This window comes from Typopeltis vanoorti, chromosome 18, assembly GCF_054136105.1.
Source record: "Typopeltis vanoorti isolate ZY-2024b chromosome 18, IOZ_Tvanoo_1.0, whole genome shotgun sequence".
Taxonomy (NCBI): domain Eukaryota; kingdom Metazoa; phylum Arthropoda; class Arachnida; order Uropygi; family Thelyphonidae; genus Typopeltis; species Typopeltis vanoorti.
This window is the reverse complement of record NC_143566.1, coordinates 16,915,645-16,934,526: the sequence shown is the minus strand read 5'-3', so window position 1 is coordinate 16,934,526 and position 18,882 is coordinate 16,915,645. Positions and strand designations below refer to the sequence as shown.

Sequence of the window (18,882 nt, the reverse complement as noted above, 5' to 3'; positions counted from 1 at the left end):
AATACCAGGAAAAATATGGCAAATTTCAAGTGTAACCACTTGAGATTTACCAGAGTAAATTCCCATAATTTTCACCAACACCATTATAGGAGGTTGCATTGCTATAATATCAAAATGTGAAATCATAAAATGAAATGCTAATAAAATACTCAAATGACATGTTTTATATTAAATAAAAAAAAAAAAAAAAAAAATCTGACTAGCCTTTGTAGCTCAAGTGGTTTCAATGATGCCCTATTGGAAAGATCTGTGTTCGAATCCCATCTAGATGTGAAGAACCTTTATCAGTACTTTTTAGTTGAAGGTGAGAGTTAGCCAGTCTCATACGAAGAAACTTTCTTTCTTTCTTTCTTTCTTTTTTTTTTTTTTTTTAGATCCTACATGACAGGCATTAATTAGGCTTAAAAAAAAAATGAGTTACTTGGCTGATCCTAACATGCAAAGGAAGATGAGATGGGATGATCACATTTTGTGTAAAGACAAGAATAGATATACTGTCACTTGAGACTGCCACTAAAGAATGATTATGACAAATTATTATAAGCATTATTTCAGAGCATATCTATGGCCTCCCTATATACATGATGGGGAACACACAGTGGACTGACAAGCTTCCCCTTTATATAACCTATTCAATTACCTAATGAAAGTGGGGTTTTGTTATACTGGAAAAGTAAACTCATATATAAAGAATGCCAAAGACTTTGTAAAAAATAAAAAAAAAGTTTAAGATTATTAACTCCAAAATTATTTCTAAGTAAGAAAATAATTTTTTGGAAACTTAATTTCCTTATTCACAAACTTCACATAGGAAGATACTTCAGGATCTCTTAGCTGAATTCTTATTGCCACAGTTGAGCTATCCAAGGTAAGTTTCTTGGACTATTTTAAATTCTATCTGTGTGTGCAAACATAGAAGACTTGGATACATTTTTCTCAATTAATTAAAATCTTCAAACAAATTTAAGCTAGAAATACAGCACAATAATTCACAAAGCAATAGGATGGTAACCTGAAATATACAGAAAACACTATCCAACTAATATACCTGCCAAAACAGTTCATCATCCAAAAAAGAAAACTAGTACATTAGAGTAACAAAACAGAGAGAGAGGGGGAAGATAGCATTATCTCCATTGATATAGCAGTGTTATAAGATGAACTAACCACTTACAAATTTTCTCATTAAAAAAAGATGAGCAAGCACATTTTTTTAAAATGTGCTTGCTCATCCCTTAAAAAAAAAAAAAAATTGAATCACCTTTATGTGCTTAGCTTTAAGCAGCACACATTAAGAAAATAGCAAAAAATATTAAAACAAGAAAATAAATGCTTTTTCTGCTGCCAAACAGACAGCTCACATTCCTTGATACTACCACACTCACAAAAAACAGGAATCTATGTTCCATGGTTGTGCATGTCACACACACACAGCTTAAATGGATTAAACTGGCTGTCTCTGGGCCTTCTGTATGAGCACCAACTCCATTATTAATGTTAGCACTTGTTACTAATATGAAAGACAGTTCAAAGAGAATATGGATAACAGCCCTCTCCAGTAAGAATCTAAATAAAAATTTAGGAAGGATTTTAAAAAAAATTTAGTGCACATATAAAAGTATATCTGCATTTGTTAGAGGCTTAAAAGAGGCCCCATGTTTGGTTCCTGGATTACGTAATTAAAAAACATAAAAATTATATAAAATTAATAAAATCAAAAAATATCTTTAGCCCACTCATACTGAAGTGCTATAGGTTTACAACCTTCATATTAATAGAGATATGTCTAAAGGACTTTTTGTTCAGCACAACTAACAATGCACTAATCCCAAGCTTATCTCTGAATGCAGAATATTCAAAATACTCAAAGAAAATAATTACGTTCTGATTACTCACATTATCAGGATCCCTCTGCTGTTCCATGAAAGCAGAAAACTCAACTAATCGTAATTTCTGAGTTGCTATGGCTCTACCTTCCCAGGGTGGTACAGTGGAGGGATTGAGAAGTTCCACACTGCTGACTGCAACTGATACGGGTTGCTTTGGTGGCATAGTGTATGGCTGACCGGCAAATGGTTTGACACTGCAAAATAGAAACCTTAGTTTTTAGTCATGAATGCATACATTTGCTGTATAATATTTTAATACAGAAAACTAGTAATGATGTCTTAATTGCACGAAGAGATAAACAAATTGCTAGTGATCAGCTATTCTGGTAATCAAAAAGTTATATAAAAATATAATCTAGTGTTATACTATTGCTGCCATCTGCAATATGGACCAGCCCTAAAATTTGGAATAATACATATATATATATATATATATATATATATATATTTCAGTCCCACAGTTAGGGGTCAAAGCTGTGTATAAATAAGAGGAGCCCTCCACATAGCCTTTAAAGGAATGCAGAGAACCGACCAGGGCTTCTGACCTAATGTCCAATCCTCACCTTCTCGTGGTGCACCCCTGTAAGGTATCTACCCTGGATACTGAACTAATGAGGATGGGTTGGCATTTTGGGATTTAGCTGACAAATTGTATTCTTATTAAATATAAAATGATGGTACAACATGACAGAATTTCATGATGGCTGGGGCATTGCATGGTTAAACAAGCCCCCCCCCCCCCCCGTTGTTTTCACCAGGGAACCAGGGCAAACAGCAAAAAAGTCAGCTACTGGAACAAATCTTAAAACACACCCCAACTCAACATCACCAGAGTTCAAGATCGGTACTATCAACATAAGAAGCCTGAATGGCAAAGAAATGGAGCTAGCTGAGGAATTAGATAAGTACCAGATCGACATAATAGGAATGACCAAAACAGGGGGGAACAAAAAAGACAAACATTGGCAAGATCTTTCTGAGCAATAAATACAATATATTATATTCAGGCAATGACAATCGAGGGAAAGAAGGAGTAGCCATAGTATTCAACACTAAATACGTGGCTAATCTTCTTGGATGGCAGGCAGTCAAGTAGAGTGATATGGGCAAATATCAGAATGGGAAACTGGACAATGAAATTTATTTGTGCCTATGATCCCACAGAAGGTTCTACTAAGGTAGAAGTGGATGAATTTTTTGAGGCTTTAGAGAATGCAGCTGACACAATGAAAAATGAAAAGTTGGTCCTTGTTGGGAATCTAAATAGAAGAGTAGTAAATGATTGTCAGACATACAGAAATATTTTGGGAAAATTTGGAGAAAAGAGCAAAGCTAATAATAATGGCAAATATCTGTTGGATTTCTGCTCAGGACATGGACTGGTTATTACTAACACCATGTTCCAACATAAAAATGTGCACAAATTCACATGGAGAGAAGAGGCTAGGAATAAGAAAAGTCTCATTGACTATGTTATTGTTGATAGTGATGTTTTCTCCCTGGTGCAGGACACCAGAGTGTACAGAGGATTTGAAATTGGAAGTGATCACTATTTAGTCTTGAGCAGGATAAAATTGAATTTCATATTGAAAAGAATAACATGTAAGAAAGTTTTAAAGTGAATTAAAGTTGAGCAGCTCTCAGATGTGAACTGTAGACTAAAATACAGAAAGATTATTGAAAATAAAATAAAAGAGTTTGAGAACAGGAATCAAACCTTGGAGATTCAGTGGCAAACTCTGAAGAAAACATTGATTGATTCTGCCAGAGAGGCATGTGGTGAGGTTGTGTGCAAGGATAAAAAAATCAGAACTCCCTGGTGGACACAGGAAGTTAAAGAGGCAGTGAAGGAAAAGAAGAAAGCATATCAAAAGTTCCTGACAACTAAGTCAGCTTGTGCTCTTAGAGAATACAGAGACAAATGTAAGAAAGCTAAACAGTGTGTAAAACTAGCTAAACAAAAGTCATAGGAGGACTTTGGCAAGAATATAGAAAATAAATATCAAGAAGGTGGCAAAATATTCTGGAGGTTGTTGAAGAAGCTTAGGAATGGAGGAAAGAGTGCTGTAAAAGGAGTTAGAGATGAGAAAGGTGACATGAAAACAGGAGAAAAAGATATCCTTGAAGTATGGAGTAATTACTTTGAAAAACTGCTAAATGAAACAAGCAGTGATGACAGCACAGTGATAAAAACACTGACCAGGCATGCAGTCAGGAATACATATCCATACTTGAAGTAGAAAAAGCCATCAAAGGCTTGAAATGTGGAAAGGCAGCAGGAGTAGATGATATTCAACCAGAAATTCTGAAGTATGGTGGTATAAGAGTCTTACAGTGGCTGCACTACATAGTTCAGAAAGCCTGGACAGAGGGACGAATTCCCGATGATTGGAGTAGAGCTCTCATAGTACCCATAAATAAAAAGGGAAATAAAATTGAATGTGAGAATTACAGAGGTATTTCCCTACTGAGTGTTCCTGGTAAGATCTATGCAAGTATACTTCAGAAACGGTTGAGAAGAATTGTGGAAGAAAAGCTTGGTGAAGAACAAGCTCGATTCAGGTCAGATAGATGCTGTCAAGATCAGATCTTCACTTTATGACAAATAGTTGAGAAATCATGGGTATATAACATAGATCTGTATTTATGTTTTGTAGATCTGGAAAAGGCATATGACAAGGTGCCAAGAGAGAAGCTATTCAAAACACTACAGTTTATATGGTGTCAGTGGGGCATTATATCAAGCAATACTTAGTCTTTATTTGAGTTGTAAGACAGCAGCTAGAATTGAAGTAAGTACACGAAGATGGTTTAATGTTAAATCTGGTGTGAGACAAGGATGTACATTATCCCCTCTGTTATTCATTATCTATATGGATCACATTATAAAGGAAAGTGATATTAAACCTGATATCAACATTGGAGATGTTAATCTCAGCTCTTTGCTTTATGAAGACTTCTAAATAAATCCATTACAAGTCTGCAAGATTCCCTGACTAAATTGAATAACTGTCGTAATAGATATGGTATGAAGGTCAGCAATAACAAGACAAAGCAAATGAAAATATGCAGAAGCATTGAAAATATCAACTGCATTGTGAACAGAGAATCTATAGAACAAGTGAAACATTTCAGCTACTTGGGTACGATTTTTAGTGAAGATGGTTAATTAAATATGGAAATAGACAACAGAATCAACAAAGCTGGTATGGTAGTAAGTCAACTGAATAAATTTATATGGAATAAGAGAAAAATTAGTCAAAACACTAAATTAGCTATATATAGGACAGTGTTCCAACCAATTTTAACTTGATCTGAGAGCTGGGTTAGAAATAAAACACTTGACCAAAGACTAGAGACTGCAGATAATTTTGAGAAAGATTAGAGGCATGAACAGATGGCATCAATGGCAATATCATTAAAAAAAAAAAGGATATTAAGAAAGAATGAACTTAACATTGTCAGCATCTGGGAATGTGTTAGCAGAGCTAATCTCAGGTGGTATGGTCACTTAAACAGAATGGGAGAAGAAAGATTAGCTAAAAAAGCGTTCTCTGCCAGGTTGGCAGGAAAAAGATCCAGAGGAAGATATGGGTAGATTGATATGGTAAAAAGTGCTTTAGAAGATAGAAATATAAGATCTGATAATGTTGGAGTCTTGACAGACGTAACAGACTGATTTGGAGAAAAATTAGATAGGAAGTTAGTAATGATGTAATAAATTTCTCATGTAGTACTTTCATATCCTGTACATTTCAGGAATTTGACGATGTTTAGGCACTGTATTATGTTTAAACACAAAGTGATTATTTTGGGTCTTTTGTAATTTGTGTACAGGAAGGCCTCATTTTATGAAGGGGGTTAGGTTACAAATGCACTGTCATTAAATTAATTGTTTGTAAATTGAGGTAAAATGTTAAAATGAGATTGGTTCCTTCAGTACAAAAACTTACCTCTATAAGTTAATAATTTTGCTTGTATAAAGAATTATAGTTATAATTATTTTATATAAATAATGTTTATAAATAACATAAGACAATAAGTTATGAACTGAAGTAAGAATACATAATGGTAATAATGGAGAGAAGTTTTAATGAGATGAGCCATCCGAATCGATAGGCTCCTTGTCATTCTTGGTCAAGAACTGCAACATCCTCATTGCAGTTCTTAACCATGAACAACAAGAACTTCATCTTATCTGGATTGGTTGGTGTCGGTGAAACTGCAGAAGGCGTTAACTTTATATTATGGTCTACTCCATTGAGAGAAATTCATATCATTCCTTTTTTTTTTGCAAGTCAACTAATCACCTATAATCACTTGCAGCAATTGGTGGTATCATGGTCATATTGGTTATAGACAAATTCTCTGATGCAATTACTAGATCTAGCACTCTCTCAAACTCCTAGTATATTCCCTCACATGCCACCTCAGGTAATTATTCCTTAGTATTTGCAAAAATTCCATTTCCTTCTTCCCTTGTGTTCCTCTCCTCTTTCTAATCTATGTTTGAAATTCCCCATAATAATTATTCACCCTCTACTCATTAAGCTTATTTGTTAATGCATACTATCCCCATCAATCTTTCCATCCCTTGGTCTATAGAAGCATCCAACTATATATTTTGTTCTGCTGGCCTCTATCTCACACGAGACAGCCTCAAATGTGCTATTTTCACTGGACTACAGTTGAACACTGACTATATCATTTTCTGTCAACCATGTCTCACTAGTGCCAATAATCTTTGGCCAGGATGAACTACCAATGCCAGAAACTCCTCCCCCTTGTTCCAAATGCTCCTGGCATTAGCATACATAAAGTGCAAAAGCTCCATTATCCTGATGCTTTATACTAACTATTCCATTCTGGTTTTAGACATTTTACGCACATTCTTACGCTCAACTACCACACTGATATCTATGTACCTGCTATGACAACTTTTCCCCTTAAAGCTCTAGTTTCCCTGATTTTGCACATCCACTTTCACTTACTCAACAACACTTTTTCCAGACACTGAACAACAAATCCATTCAGATGCAAATCATCCTTCTTGTATAAGTCCTTTTGTCTGTCATACTCACTCCACACTATTCCTCCTGCATTACCTACACACTCTTTTGCTATTATGGCCCTCCTACATAAAACAAAAAACAATTGCGAATGCTGCCAACATGCTGCATTTATGCTATTGTCTTATTTTGTTTTCTGCTTTGATTTCCCATATCTATCATCTTCATATGAAATCATTAATTCTAAATAAGTAAATTAATTAATGTTCCAAAATTTAATTACTATTTTACTTCTAATACCAGTAGTCTTGACCATTCAAAAGTTTTTTTTTCCCTATGCAATTAACATTCAAAAATCTTCAGTTGTTTTCTTTAATCCTAAAGATTCTTTAAGATTAATCAAGTCATCCTTTAGTAGTCTTAAAAAAACAGCTATTGATATTTCAGAATGATAATTTCTACAAGAAAAATTTTGTTAAAAAAAGGCTTTTAAAAGGTCAAGGCTACTTTAAGTAAAATAATTAAATTTGGAATATGTCTTTCCTGAAGGTTATCTTCAAAATTAGGAATTACTTATATGGTCAAATGCAAAAAAACTATGTGTAAATTCATATCTTGGGAGAGTTCAATATTCTGTTGTTCATTCTATTCTGTTGTATTATTATAAAAGGGAATTAGACATGGGTGATCCCTTGTACTTCTTCGTTTCTTTCAAGATGAAATACAACATTTAATCTTATACGTATATCACTGTCTCTTATATAAGAGCTTGTAATATAATAAATTTTATTCCTTCTTAACTTTATCAAAGCCATAAATGTAATGTATAATTTATTATTTTTATTTTAGATAGAAAACTGGATCTATACATGGCCATCCTTTTCTAAATTGTTCTGTGATTATGAAATAAAATCTTAATATTATGGTAAAATTAATGATGAATGAAGAGTAGGAAGGGTCTATAGTCAAATTAGTCATTTTATCAAATTCTACCATGATTCAGTACAGCAATAATGTTAGATAATGGTAATGTCTTGGGAAGTATGATATTAAAATAAATTAATTAAACATAGCAGGGTCAAAAAGCACTTTCCCACAAAGAGGAAATAAGATTAGGGTAATGTGAAATGCCTTACCCTTGCACATCCTTTCTATAATTCATCTGCTCTTGTGCAGGCCTTTAGCCTTTTTTTTCAAAGAACTCTATGCTCAGAAAGGGATAGCATGTTATGCAAGTTCAGAACTGCTTGGTTTATGGTACAATTGATGCAATTTTTATGTTCTTGTAACAGACAGCAGTTCTTCTGGACTGGCAAAAGAAGAATAAACCACAGACTTATCCTTCTTTGCTAGTCTGGAAGCAAAAATTACAGGGGAAAGCCCGTACTTCACTGAACCAGAAATGAGAAAATCTTATGGACAGGACAAAAAAAAGCTACTTGTCATCTACCGAGAGGCCTAAGTATCCTTACAATATATTCTGGTATCTTTAACATAAGGAACGGCTGTATGACTTCAAGCCACTTGAAAGGATAAGAACTAGCCCTATAGTTGTTTACTGCTTTGTTGAAGAAGGTGAACTTGGTGTTTGTTTTTCTTGAAGCAACAAGGCCTCAGTGGCCTACAGCAAACATTTTCAATGAAAGTTGCAAGAGCGCTAGATTTTGACAAGGATGATGACGATGCTATTGAGCATGAAGAGTCCTTACATGGTTTGATAAAAAATCAAGAGAATGAAAATACATCGATTGTCCATGCTTTTAATTTAGCTGTTTTCTATGATAGTCAGCGATGTATCTTAGCAATGAATTCTTGATATTCAAATACAGAACCAAATAACAAATATATAATTTATATATCTGTAATAAACTGAAGGTTTAGTATTAATGTTATAGAAGAGTTCGTGAAATAATTAATTAGCCAGCGAAGGGGAAAGAGGACTTCCCATCACCATGCCTTTCTATTTGCTGAAAAATATGACTTTTATAATAAATTATTTCTTACAAATAAATTACCCATTTATTTTTTTAAGATTTACTGAAGATGTACAAATAAACTGAGTTTTTAAAATATTCCACTTCTTCAATAATTAACTGACACACTAGATTAATATTTATAGGTATTAAACACTCTTAGACTGTAAAAAATTATATCAAGTCAGAGTTTGTGGAATAACATGTTCCTGACCAAGTATGATATTTGGATGTTTATCTACAATAAAATAGGTTAAGACTGTATTGCTTCTTTAGAATTCTATCTTTTGTCATCAGAAAGAAATCAGAATTCTGAATAGCTTGGAAACTAACAAGTTTCTTGACAACGTTCAAAAAAAAAGGGGGGGGGTCTGATCGAAGCCATTGCTCATACCTTAGTTCCTCAAAAATCACAGAGAAGGGCATCAATAGTCAACTTCACTACCTGGAGACTTGCAAGCTAACTAGTGACCAGCAATGTGTATTTTGAGAAAGCATTAATTGAGACACCAATGATATAAGTTGATATATTTTGCTTGTTCAAAATAAAAAAAAATCCTGATAAATAGTCAATTACTGATGGTTTATCATTTTATATATATAATGAACCATTAGTAACTGACTATTTATCAGGGGTTTTTTTATGAACAAAATACATACACACATTTACATAAAGCTGAGGTGGCTTTATTTACATAAAGCCACCTGACGGTGATCATTCACTATGTAAATATTGAATGAATGTGCAATAGTATCAGTCTGTTTTGGGGTTGTACTAGATATAGAATTTTGTCTTGCCAAATTTTGCCACTACAAACAATCTAATTAAAAACAAAATTGAAAGAATTCAAATTTCAACATAGATTCTATATACCAAATTCCATCAGACACTGCAGAAATATTATCAGTTCAAATCATTCTGCTAATAAAAATAATCTGATTTAACATAGGCATTGCCTTGTGTGCATCTTAAATCCTAAAATTTTACGAAATCCCATCAGCTAGAGTAGAGATTGACTAGAGCATAGGTTCCCAAAGTGGGTGGTACCGCCCCCCCCCCAGTGGGCGTTGAAGCCTTCTGGGGGGGGGGGGGGGGCTATAGTGGGATCAGAAGTATTTGGGGGCGTTCAGGCAGTCTAGGGGTCAGTGGCTCTTTATAGAAGAAATTAATAATATATATTTAAAAATTAATTATTTTCATGATTTTGCGATTAGATAATCATTTAAAATTTAAATATTGCATTTTAATTCATCTTATGCCCATCTTACACGATCAATTTTTTAATCTATTTTCTATTTCAATTATTTAATCATTTGAAAATTTACCATGTCAGATAGAAATAGATGTCAGTTTTCTATGTCAATGAGAAAATAGAGCATGTATATATGTGTGTATAATAGGAAATTTGTAAAAATGTAAAATTTGAAATGAAATTTTACATTTCATTTCAAAATATATATAAAATATATAAAACCACTTTTCTAATTGATTTGTACAAAAATAAACCCAATTTTATATAATTTAATATTACGAGTAAAAATAATAATGGCAAGAAAGAAATAAAATCGTAAATTTTAGTTAGTACTAACTAGGCTAACTTATATTGCTAAACTAGAGGAAAAAAACAAAGCAAATATTATTTGAAACTTATTATACTGTTTTGTAGGTTTGTTATGTTTTGTAGGTTTGTTGTTTATATCTTGTGTAATTATTTTATTTATTAATTATTATTTATAATTATTCAGAAAATGTCATGGTTGGACGAACAAAATGCGCTCGCCTGCAAAATAAAAAATTGAACGTGTCATGCAGGATATTTTAACTTCTATTTTTAATATACTTAAAAAATTTATTCATTTTTTTGCTACTGTAAAACTCAATCGTGCCATACAGGCTTTAGTCTATCCACGCAGCAGACGAGTCTTAACTAGTAGTATGTCGGTCAACTATTACGTAGGTAATTCACTCAATTCAGCATGTTTTACCAGGAATATGGGTGCTTGCAGTGACTTGTTCAAAGCACGAGTACGATGGTATCGCAAACGAGTCAATGCATGCAAGTCTATTCGGGCTAGATTTCAAATCTATAAATACCAGTGATTTAGGAATAAGTTTCATTATTTTTTGTGTGCTTTGCCAACAATCATCAGTCGAAAGTGTAATAGATAAGTTTTAATGGGGGCATTATAAAGGAAAACTGTTATAATGGGGGGCGTTACAAAATTTGTCTTGCAAAGTGGGCGTGGCCCGAAAAAGTTTGGGAACCTATGGACTAGAGTATTGCTATATATACACAATTTCAACTCATTTTTCCCCTCTTTTTGTTTCCTTGCAAGTGGTCCACCAAAAGTTGAGGTGCTCGACAAATTTTTGGATGCAGTATGGGGGGGGGATCACACCTTGCAAATTTTCACCTCTGGTGCCAATCAATCAAATACGTATTTTTCACATTTTTATAGATATATGTACTATACTTAATAATTACAGGACAGCTGAGGTGGAAGGTGCACGTCTTCACTTAATATTATATTACTGTTTATTAGACAAATTCTGTACATTCCTTGGGATGGGGGATATGTCAAAAATTTAATTATTATTATTATCTATTTTTGGGATAATACTATACCAGATAATTAGAGAATAGCTGGGGTGGAAGATGCATGTCTTCTTAATACAATATCACCGTTTATTAAATAAATCCTGTATGTTCCTTGTGTGTGTGTTAATTATTATTACAAGAAATTATTGTGCATAAATCAGATGTTGATTAACTTGTCAAGAACTATCCATTTCTTCATAAATAAAATCATAGGTAATGAATATGTAGCATATTAAAACTCAGTAAGGGCTCAATAAAATATGAGTAACTAATAACTACGCACTCTCCATCATTTCTCTTTCAATCTGGCACATATACCAGTATATCTAGTTCTAGTAGTAAGACTTATACGTTGGTTAGACATAACTGGTAATTAATTTATGGAATTGACAACGCATATATGCGTTGTCAATTCCATAAATTAATTATCAGTATATCTAGTGGCATTTACAAACCAGATTTAGAAATGCTGGTTTTAATTTCAATGCTCATTAGATTTAGAAATTTTATCTGGGAATTACTGCACATTTTTCTTTTCATTAACAAATGTGAGTTAGCTAGTCTCATATAAAGATGGTGTGGTTTTTCCTCCTGGAAATTCAGATTTTACATTGTGCAAGACTGGCAAATTGACCAGGAGAATACACATTCTGTGTATTTGTATTTGGCTGCGATGATGTATTTGGCTGAGCAAGATTTATGTGTTTTTACTTGCTTGAAAGTGAATATGCTTGATTGTCTGTGCAAGTTTTTTTTAATAAAAATAAATCCACTGTGAATAGATCTTTTGAAACAATAAACAAAAATTTGTGTTTATATGTAATATAGTCATTGTGACAAAAAAAGAACAAAAATTCTTCAAGGTGGCATTGGCATTATAAAAGGAACCACCTTATCCAATGCTATTTTATAATTGTGACAAAAAAGATTTCCCTTATCAAAGTTTTGAATGACTTGACTGAGAACTGAAAATAATGCTGGATATTTATTAACCTTCATTTTCATTAATAATATAAACACTAAGAGATATTTTAAACAGCCATGTGCAAAAATGAATCAATGACAACCACTGCACAATGTGGTTTACCTCAGTACTAATCCTAACATTAAGACAGAACAGCCTGACCCAAGACTAAGACAAAATAGAATTAAGTCCACTCATAATGTAAAGTAGAATGTTGAATCATGTAACTTCAGTAAAGAACAATCCAAAAGCTTGGTATTCAGTGCTTGACTAAATAAATTATCAGAATTTTTACCACAAAATTTGGGCCAGTAACAAACAAATATAACTGTTTGTTTTGTGATTAGTATATCCACCCTGCAGCCAAGAGGCTGCAGGTTCAAATCCTGCCAAGAGCATGGATGCTTGTGATTGTCCTACTAACCAATTACCATATGTACTGCAGTGACTTAGCCTGCATAGCTCAGTTGATATAGTGAACCCTTTGGTCAGAAAGAACTGGGTTCGATTCCAGTCAGTGACATAAGGAACTTTATCTGGTCTCCTTCAACAAAAAATGAGTTAGCCAGTCTCATAAGGTGGTAGGGGTTTTTTCACCTAGAACAGGCAAAATGGCTCCATAAACACACGCATCTACAGACATAGGACACACTAGGAGGCATAGGACCAACCACCTTATCCTCAAGTTACAGTTAATAGTTAGAAAAACCTCAACACTGTAAAAGATAGAAGAGGGAGGATTAAGTAAGTACTGCTGTGACCCGTGTCCTGGTGCAGTATGACCTGATGGGGACAGTCTACACTATTATATATTTCCTAGAGCTTATAATTTGCATGTTTTCAAATCTAATGTTAATGAAGTTTCTTCTTCTTTCCACTCATTCACAGTATCTATCCAATGTACTATAACTTAACACTTTGAGTCCTCCTATCAGTGTAAATAAACATTGATATGTATATATATTTACACTATGTCTAGGACTCAAAGTGTTAAACAACTTCTCATGTATGGGATTACCTTAAAAGAAAATTAAACATTAATCATAAGGAAAAATCACTTGTTCATTGTGAAACTTAAAGAATTGATGAATGCATTCCATAACTTCAACAACAGTGCTGTATCTAATGGTATCTTGTTCAAATAAGTAAATTTTGGTTAATTTCTTATGCTTCTTAATATTTATCATGGTGCTTATTATCACTATATTTCAAAATGTATCTCAATGGTGACAGCACATGATGATATAAAATGACAGCAGTATGCAAATCTTCGGCATGCTTATGGTGGCTTGAAACCACAAAATGAACAAATAATTTCGGCAAAAACACATGTTTACGTGCATGCATGCATGCACACTGTAATAGCATTCACAATATAATCACAACAGCTGAACCTTGGGCTGTACTTGGCATGTGTACTGCAGACAATTTTATTCTGCCTGACTTCCATTAAAATTATCCAATTATAGATTTTTAAAAAAATAATATATAAGAGAGGAAAAAGCCATGCTATTTTTGGCAAAGGAACAGATCCTTTAACGATTAGGCTAAAAAGTTAAATTTCATATGATTTTTATTGAAAGATATAAATTAAACATAACTCAGTAAAGGTCTTGAAGGTAAAGATAGTAAAAATTTGACAAAAGACTTGATTAGAGCTTAGATGGTATGCAATTAAAACTGATAGGTACAATAGCTCAGGACGACATGCTACTGTGTCATAATGTAGTTTATTAGTTCAACTGCCAGTCAGGATGCAGCACCTGTTATATTTATTCCACCATTAGTTCTACAAGTTCCACTTATTTGGATACTACTGAGATTATAATATTCCCATACATGAGTATTTACTTTCCACCACAAAGGGGGGGAAAAAAAAAAAAAAAAAAAAAAAAAAACATACCAGAAACAACAAAAATCCTCCTACTGAAATATCCTTGCATGCAATACAACCTAAATATATCCCTGAAATCGACAAGATTATCATTATTGATTTCCAAGAAAATGGATCCAAATTATGTTCTTCTGAATCTCTAGCTATAAGAACAACATAATGTACCATAAACACAAAAAGACCTTATTTACTATCCACTTCATGGCAATCAAACAAAATAAATTATGTCCATATATTCTCAAAGCAGTCGAATTCTTGAATACTTTCACGCCAACCAAACTCTTCCTGATACATTATACAAAAAAACATGTGGCTAGCTCACAGTTGGTTTTCTGCTTTTCACATCTGATGACATTTTAACATAATGATATGACCAGCACCCATTATGTTTGTTGCTGGCTTACTATGCATACAATGGTTTTTAATTCTCAGTTCTTTCAAAATCTAAAATTTGCATAATTCATCTTTTTGGTGTAAACTCTCCATCATTGGTCTCTATGTCCAGTTTATTTTAATGTATTGTCCGCAATCATTTATCATTATCTTGTGCTCACCACTTTTAATTGCATACAGTCTCGGCTCAAATCAAGTCTTTTGTCAAATTTTCAATGTCTTTATCTTCAAGACTTTTACTCAAGTATGTTAATTTATATCTTTTTCTTCTCTTTTTATAGCTTTTTCTTCTTTACTGTTAACATTTTAGGAACATCATGATTCTCTCAGAAAATTTAGACTATATATATATATATATATATATATATATATATATATAGTCTAATTCTAATTGTTTTGGCAATAAAATCAAATTACATTGTGTGTGAAAGAGAGAATATTTTTCATAAGACAGTCTTGAATATTAGACTGATTTAAATAAACAGTTACTGCACTGCAGCACATCCACATGGCTAATAACACATCAAGCTTTAACAGCTCTTATAAATGTTTATACTGCTTGAAAGTGTTCAGAGTTGAATTAATATTACGGTTGTTTTTGCAACAACTATCATGATGTCTTGACAGATTTGTTATTTTAAGAACTTAGTTAAGTAGTAGTATTTTCATAAAAATTAAAAAAAAGTGTAAAGTTATTAGTATGTTTATCATCATAAATATGCTGAACTCTTTGTAGGTATTATAGATGATAATGATTTGTGGTTGGAGAAATTTCAAATGCACTCTCATAATTTTATACAGACTGAAGGAGGCGCTGGACCATCCATTGCTGGAAAATTGTGGTGCACCCACAGTCTGAATGGTTATTAGCATTTTTTTCTAATAAAATGATTTAATTGGACCACATAAACATGTTTTATTGTGTACATCCGAAGTCCTATTAAATCCCATCCAACTAAAGAAGTTAGTGCAGTGTATAATTTTGATACTGACTAAAACAAAAGCTGGGATGGCTTGGCAAATTTTTGTAAGAATTCCAAATACCACATTTGAGTAAAATCTATCTAACAAGTGTCCTGAATAACCTGCATACAAACTGATGGTCAGAAAATTAATAAGTGACATTATTTGCATTTTTACCAATTCACTCTACTATAATAGAGTGTAATGGTAAAATTGGGGTTGCTCTCTGTTGTTTTAATCTCGTCTGATATATGATCACTGTGATGTCTGTAAGTCTAAATAACATGGAGCATTAATTGATTAAATAAATACTTAATAAAATAATAAATTAACAAAATCTATTATAAGTGAACTATTAATATGAATTTATCAAAAAATAAGTGGAAGGAATGAAAAAATCTTAATACATTTAAAGGAAGATTAATTTACTGCTACTGCAAAAACAAACTTAAAATAGTAATTTATTCTTGTTGTGTTATTTCTATAAATTAAAGATACCAAGAAATTATATTCTTGGTTTAATTCTTTATCAAAGCGTAAGCAAACAATGTTTGTGCATGAAGTATCTTCACAACTGGGTTACTTGTATATAGAGGCTAATGACTTCACATCAGTTTCCTTAGTCTTTCAACAAAGACTTAATTTCTATTTAATAAAGGAATTTAAGTGGACATATACAAGGGAACAATAAATACATTATACTTAATTTGACTTAAGTATTAACCAACTGTTGTTGTCCTACTGAATTATTTATAAAGTTTTGTTTGTTTGTTTAAGCTGTAATACAGTCATCAAAATTTGATTCATTTAATTGGGAAAAAAAAAAAAATGTATACACTCACTCTTCTGATGTCCCTGGTTGTGTGATTCCTGGTTGCCAGAACTATAAAAAATAAATAAATAAATAAAAATATATACAAAAGCACTTAGTTTTTATATTTTGTATGAGTGCAAGAACAAATTCAACAAAACTGACAAGCATGATTATATTTTAAATATTAAAAGTATCCTTATGTGCAACTGTGGTTCAGCTGTTTCTAACTGATATGCATTCGTGTTTCAGGTCTGAAGATGTTAAATAGAAATCTAGGTACTAATAAACTAGTATCCTGTACTACATACTTTTAGGTATTGAACAGCTAAACACATTGAAACCTCATTACTTCAATCCTGGATAACTTGCTGACCCTGAAAAATTATTTCAAATCCCCTTCTGTACATTTAATAAGATGGTGATAAGCTGTATAAACAAGATAATGAACCTGCAGTTTAATAGCGAATGGTGAAATTTCACTTGAATTTGTATAGCTTTAAAATTTAGTATCATGTTTCAAACAGACATTAGTCATCCTCCTGACTTCTTATTGGTAAATGTTAGAAAAACATTTCTTAGAAATCTGCTAAATTAAGCTTATCAGAAAATCAATTTTTTTGAATAATCTTCACTTTGGTTGTTATTTCTGCATCAAACCATCAGTCCATGAGTGGCAAATGTATGATGTAATCCATCTAGCTATTCATTTGACATCATCAGATGCCACATGGTCATTCCGTTCCTTGATGTGTCATACGCCCTTCTAGAGGCTTCTACATTATCCGTCTTACTGAGGATCCATCTCCTCTTCATTCCTTCAATCAATAAAACAAGTATGGATTTCCACAAAAAAAAAAACGTATTTTAAAAGCGATTATTTATTTCACAACTTAAGAGAGAACAATAACAAATATTCTCATTTATTTATAAAAGCCGATATCTACATTTCTTTTTTTTATTTTCTGACAACATGATGATGTTGGTTCATAATAATGATTCACAGTATAAACAACACCAAGAGGGAAAAAAATATATTTATTAAACTTATTTCACTGGTTTTCTACTCACCACTGCTAGAGCACAATTATAACTGTAACAGGCACACAGCACTGAACTAATTCAAGTTAAATTAAATTCAAGTTAAAATTTAAATTGGAAAACAATTTAAATTTTAACTTTCTATATGAATGAGGATATTAGTTTGTGAGACTTTTCAACTATAAGTTATATGTCATCTATTTTTGTATGTCTAAAAAAAAGATATTAGATGTTTTGTTCTGTTTCAGGATTTGTTGCCACCCTTCAAAGCATACTAAAAATCATAACACTTTATATCTGAAAAGATGAAAATAAAAAAGAACTTGTACTCTATAACCAATTCATTCCCCCAATGGTTACTCAAAATGAGCTGACTATGAATTATTCTAAAATTACCATGCAGCACCATAGAATTAAAGGTACAAGGATTGTGTTTCTCTCATACATAGGTGTGACCTTGAAGCATTTCTTCTGTAAGTCATGGACATCGAAGTCTCACATAAACCAGTTCACAAACCTCAAAGCCTTTTAGGATCTCTTTTTTAAATACAGTTTCATTTTCCAGATGTATCCTGGCATCTAGAAAATTTACTGTTTATGTGGCAAGACTTACAAGGCCATATTTGGACAAGTTATGGAATTAGGTAGAGCGAACACTACAGTGGCACTGCTTACATTAAAGAGATAATGTCTAGATTCATTGTATATAATGTACTACAGGAAACCAATAAATGGATTGGGATTTCAATGCCTTATCTAGAAAAAGGCTTTTGTCTCACTGCTTGAAGAAATCTAACAAAGTAGTTTAATCACATGGCCATCTGTAAAGAAACCAGTCTCATTTTATATAACATGTGGAAGCTAATCTGAATCTTGCAGCACACTGGACCTATGCTATACCAACAATGAAACACTTAAAACTCTCACCTACATATGAAAGGTTGCAAAATCAGTGCCCTCCAAGCAAACAAGAGTTAAAGAGTAGATGCATGTAATGGCAAGTGAAAGTTTCGTTAACATACCACCAGGGAGAGAGAGAGAGAGAGAACTGTTTCTTGTCCATATGTGGCTTAAACAGTTTACCTTGCATATCACCATACTTGGGCTCCACCAGGTAGGATCTGTACTTGGACTCCACCAGGAAGAGTTGGTAGCTGAATGCAAAGCATCTGGATTAGTTACTATCAGGTTCAGTCTTCCATACTATTTAACATCTGGCTTGAAGAGAGTACCACCAGTACTGCATATGATGGGGAGAGAAACTAAAACCCTTGTATGAAGAACAAATATGGCTGCATGCACCTTCAGGCCTCCAGTAAGCAAGGTAGTGATCTTGCACCAAGCA

The 18,882-nt window shown here is 32.8% G+C and overlaps 1 protein-coding gene across 3 annotated transcripts in view; it reads right to left on the bottom strand.

Annotated features, from left to right (window-relative positions):
• sd (TEA domain transcription factor 1 homolog scalloped) overlaps positions 1-18,882 on the bottom strand; it is a 336,647-nt gene that overhangs the window by 63,712 nt on the left and 254,053 nt on the right. For all 3 annotated transcript variants that reach the window (XM_090407968.1, XM_090407969.1, XM_090407971.1), the window contains exons 5-6: positions 16,528-16,568; positions 1,897-2,083 (exon numbers count right to left, since the gene is read on the bottom strand). In XM_090407968.1, the coding sequence (XP_090264094.1) occupies positions 1,897-2,083; positions 16,528-16,568 (228 nt within the window). The remainder of the gene's footprint in view (positions 1-1,896; positions 2,084-16,527; positions 16,569-18,882) is intronic.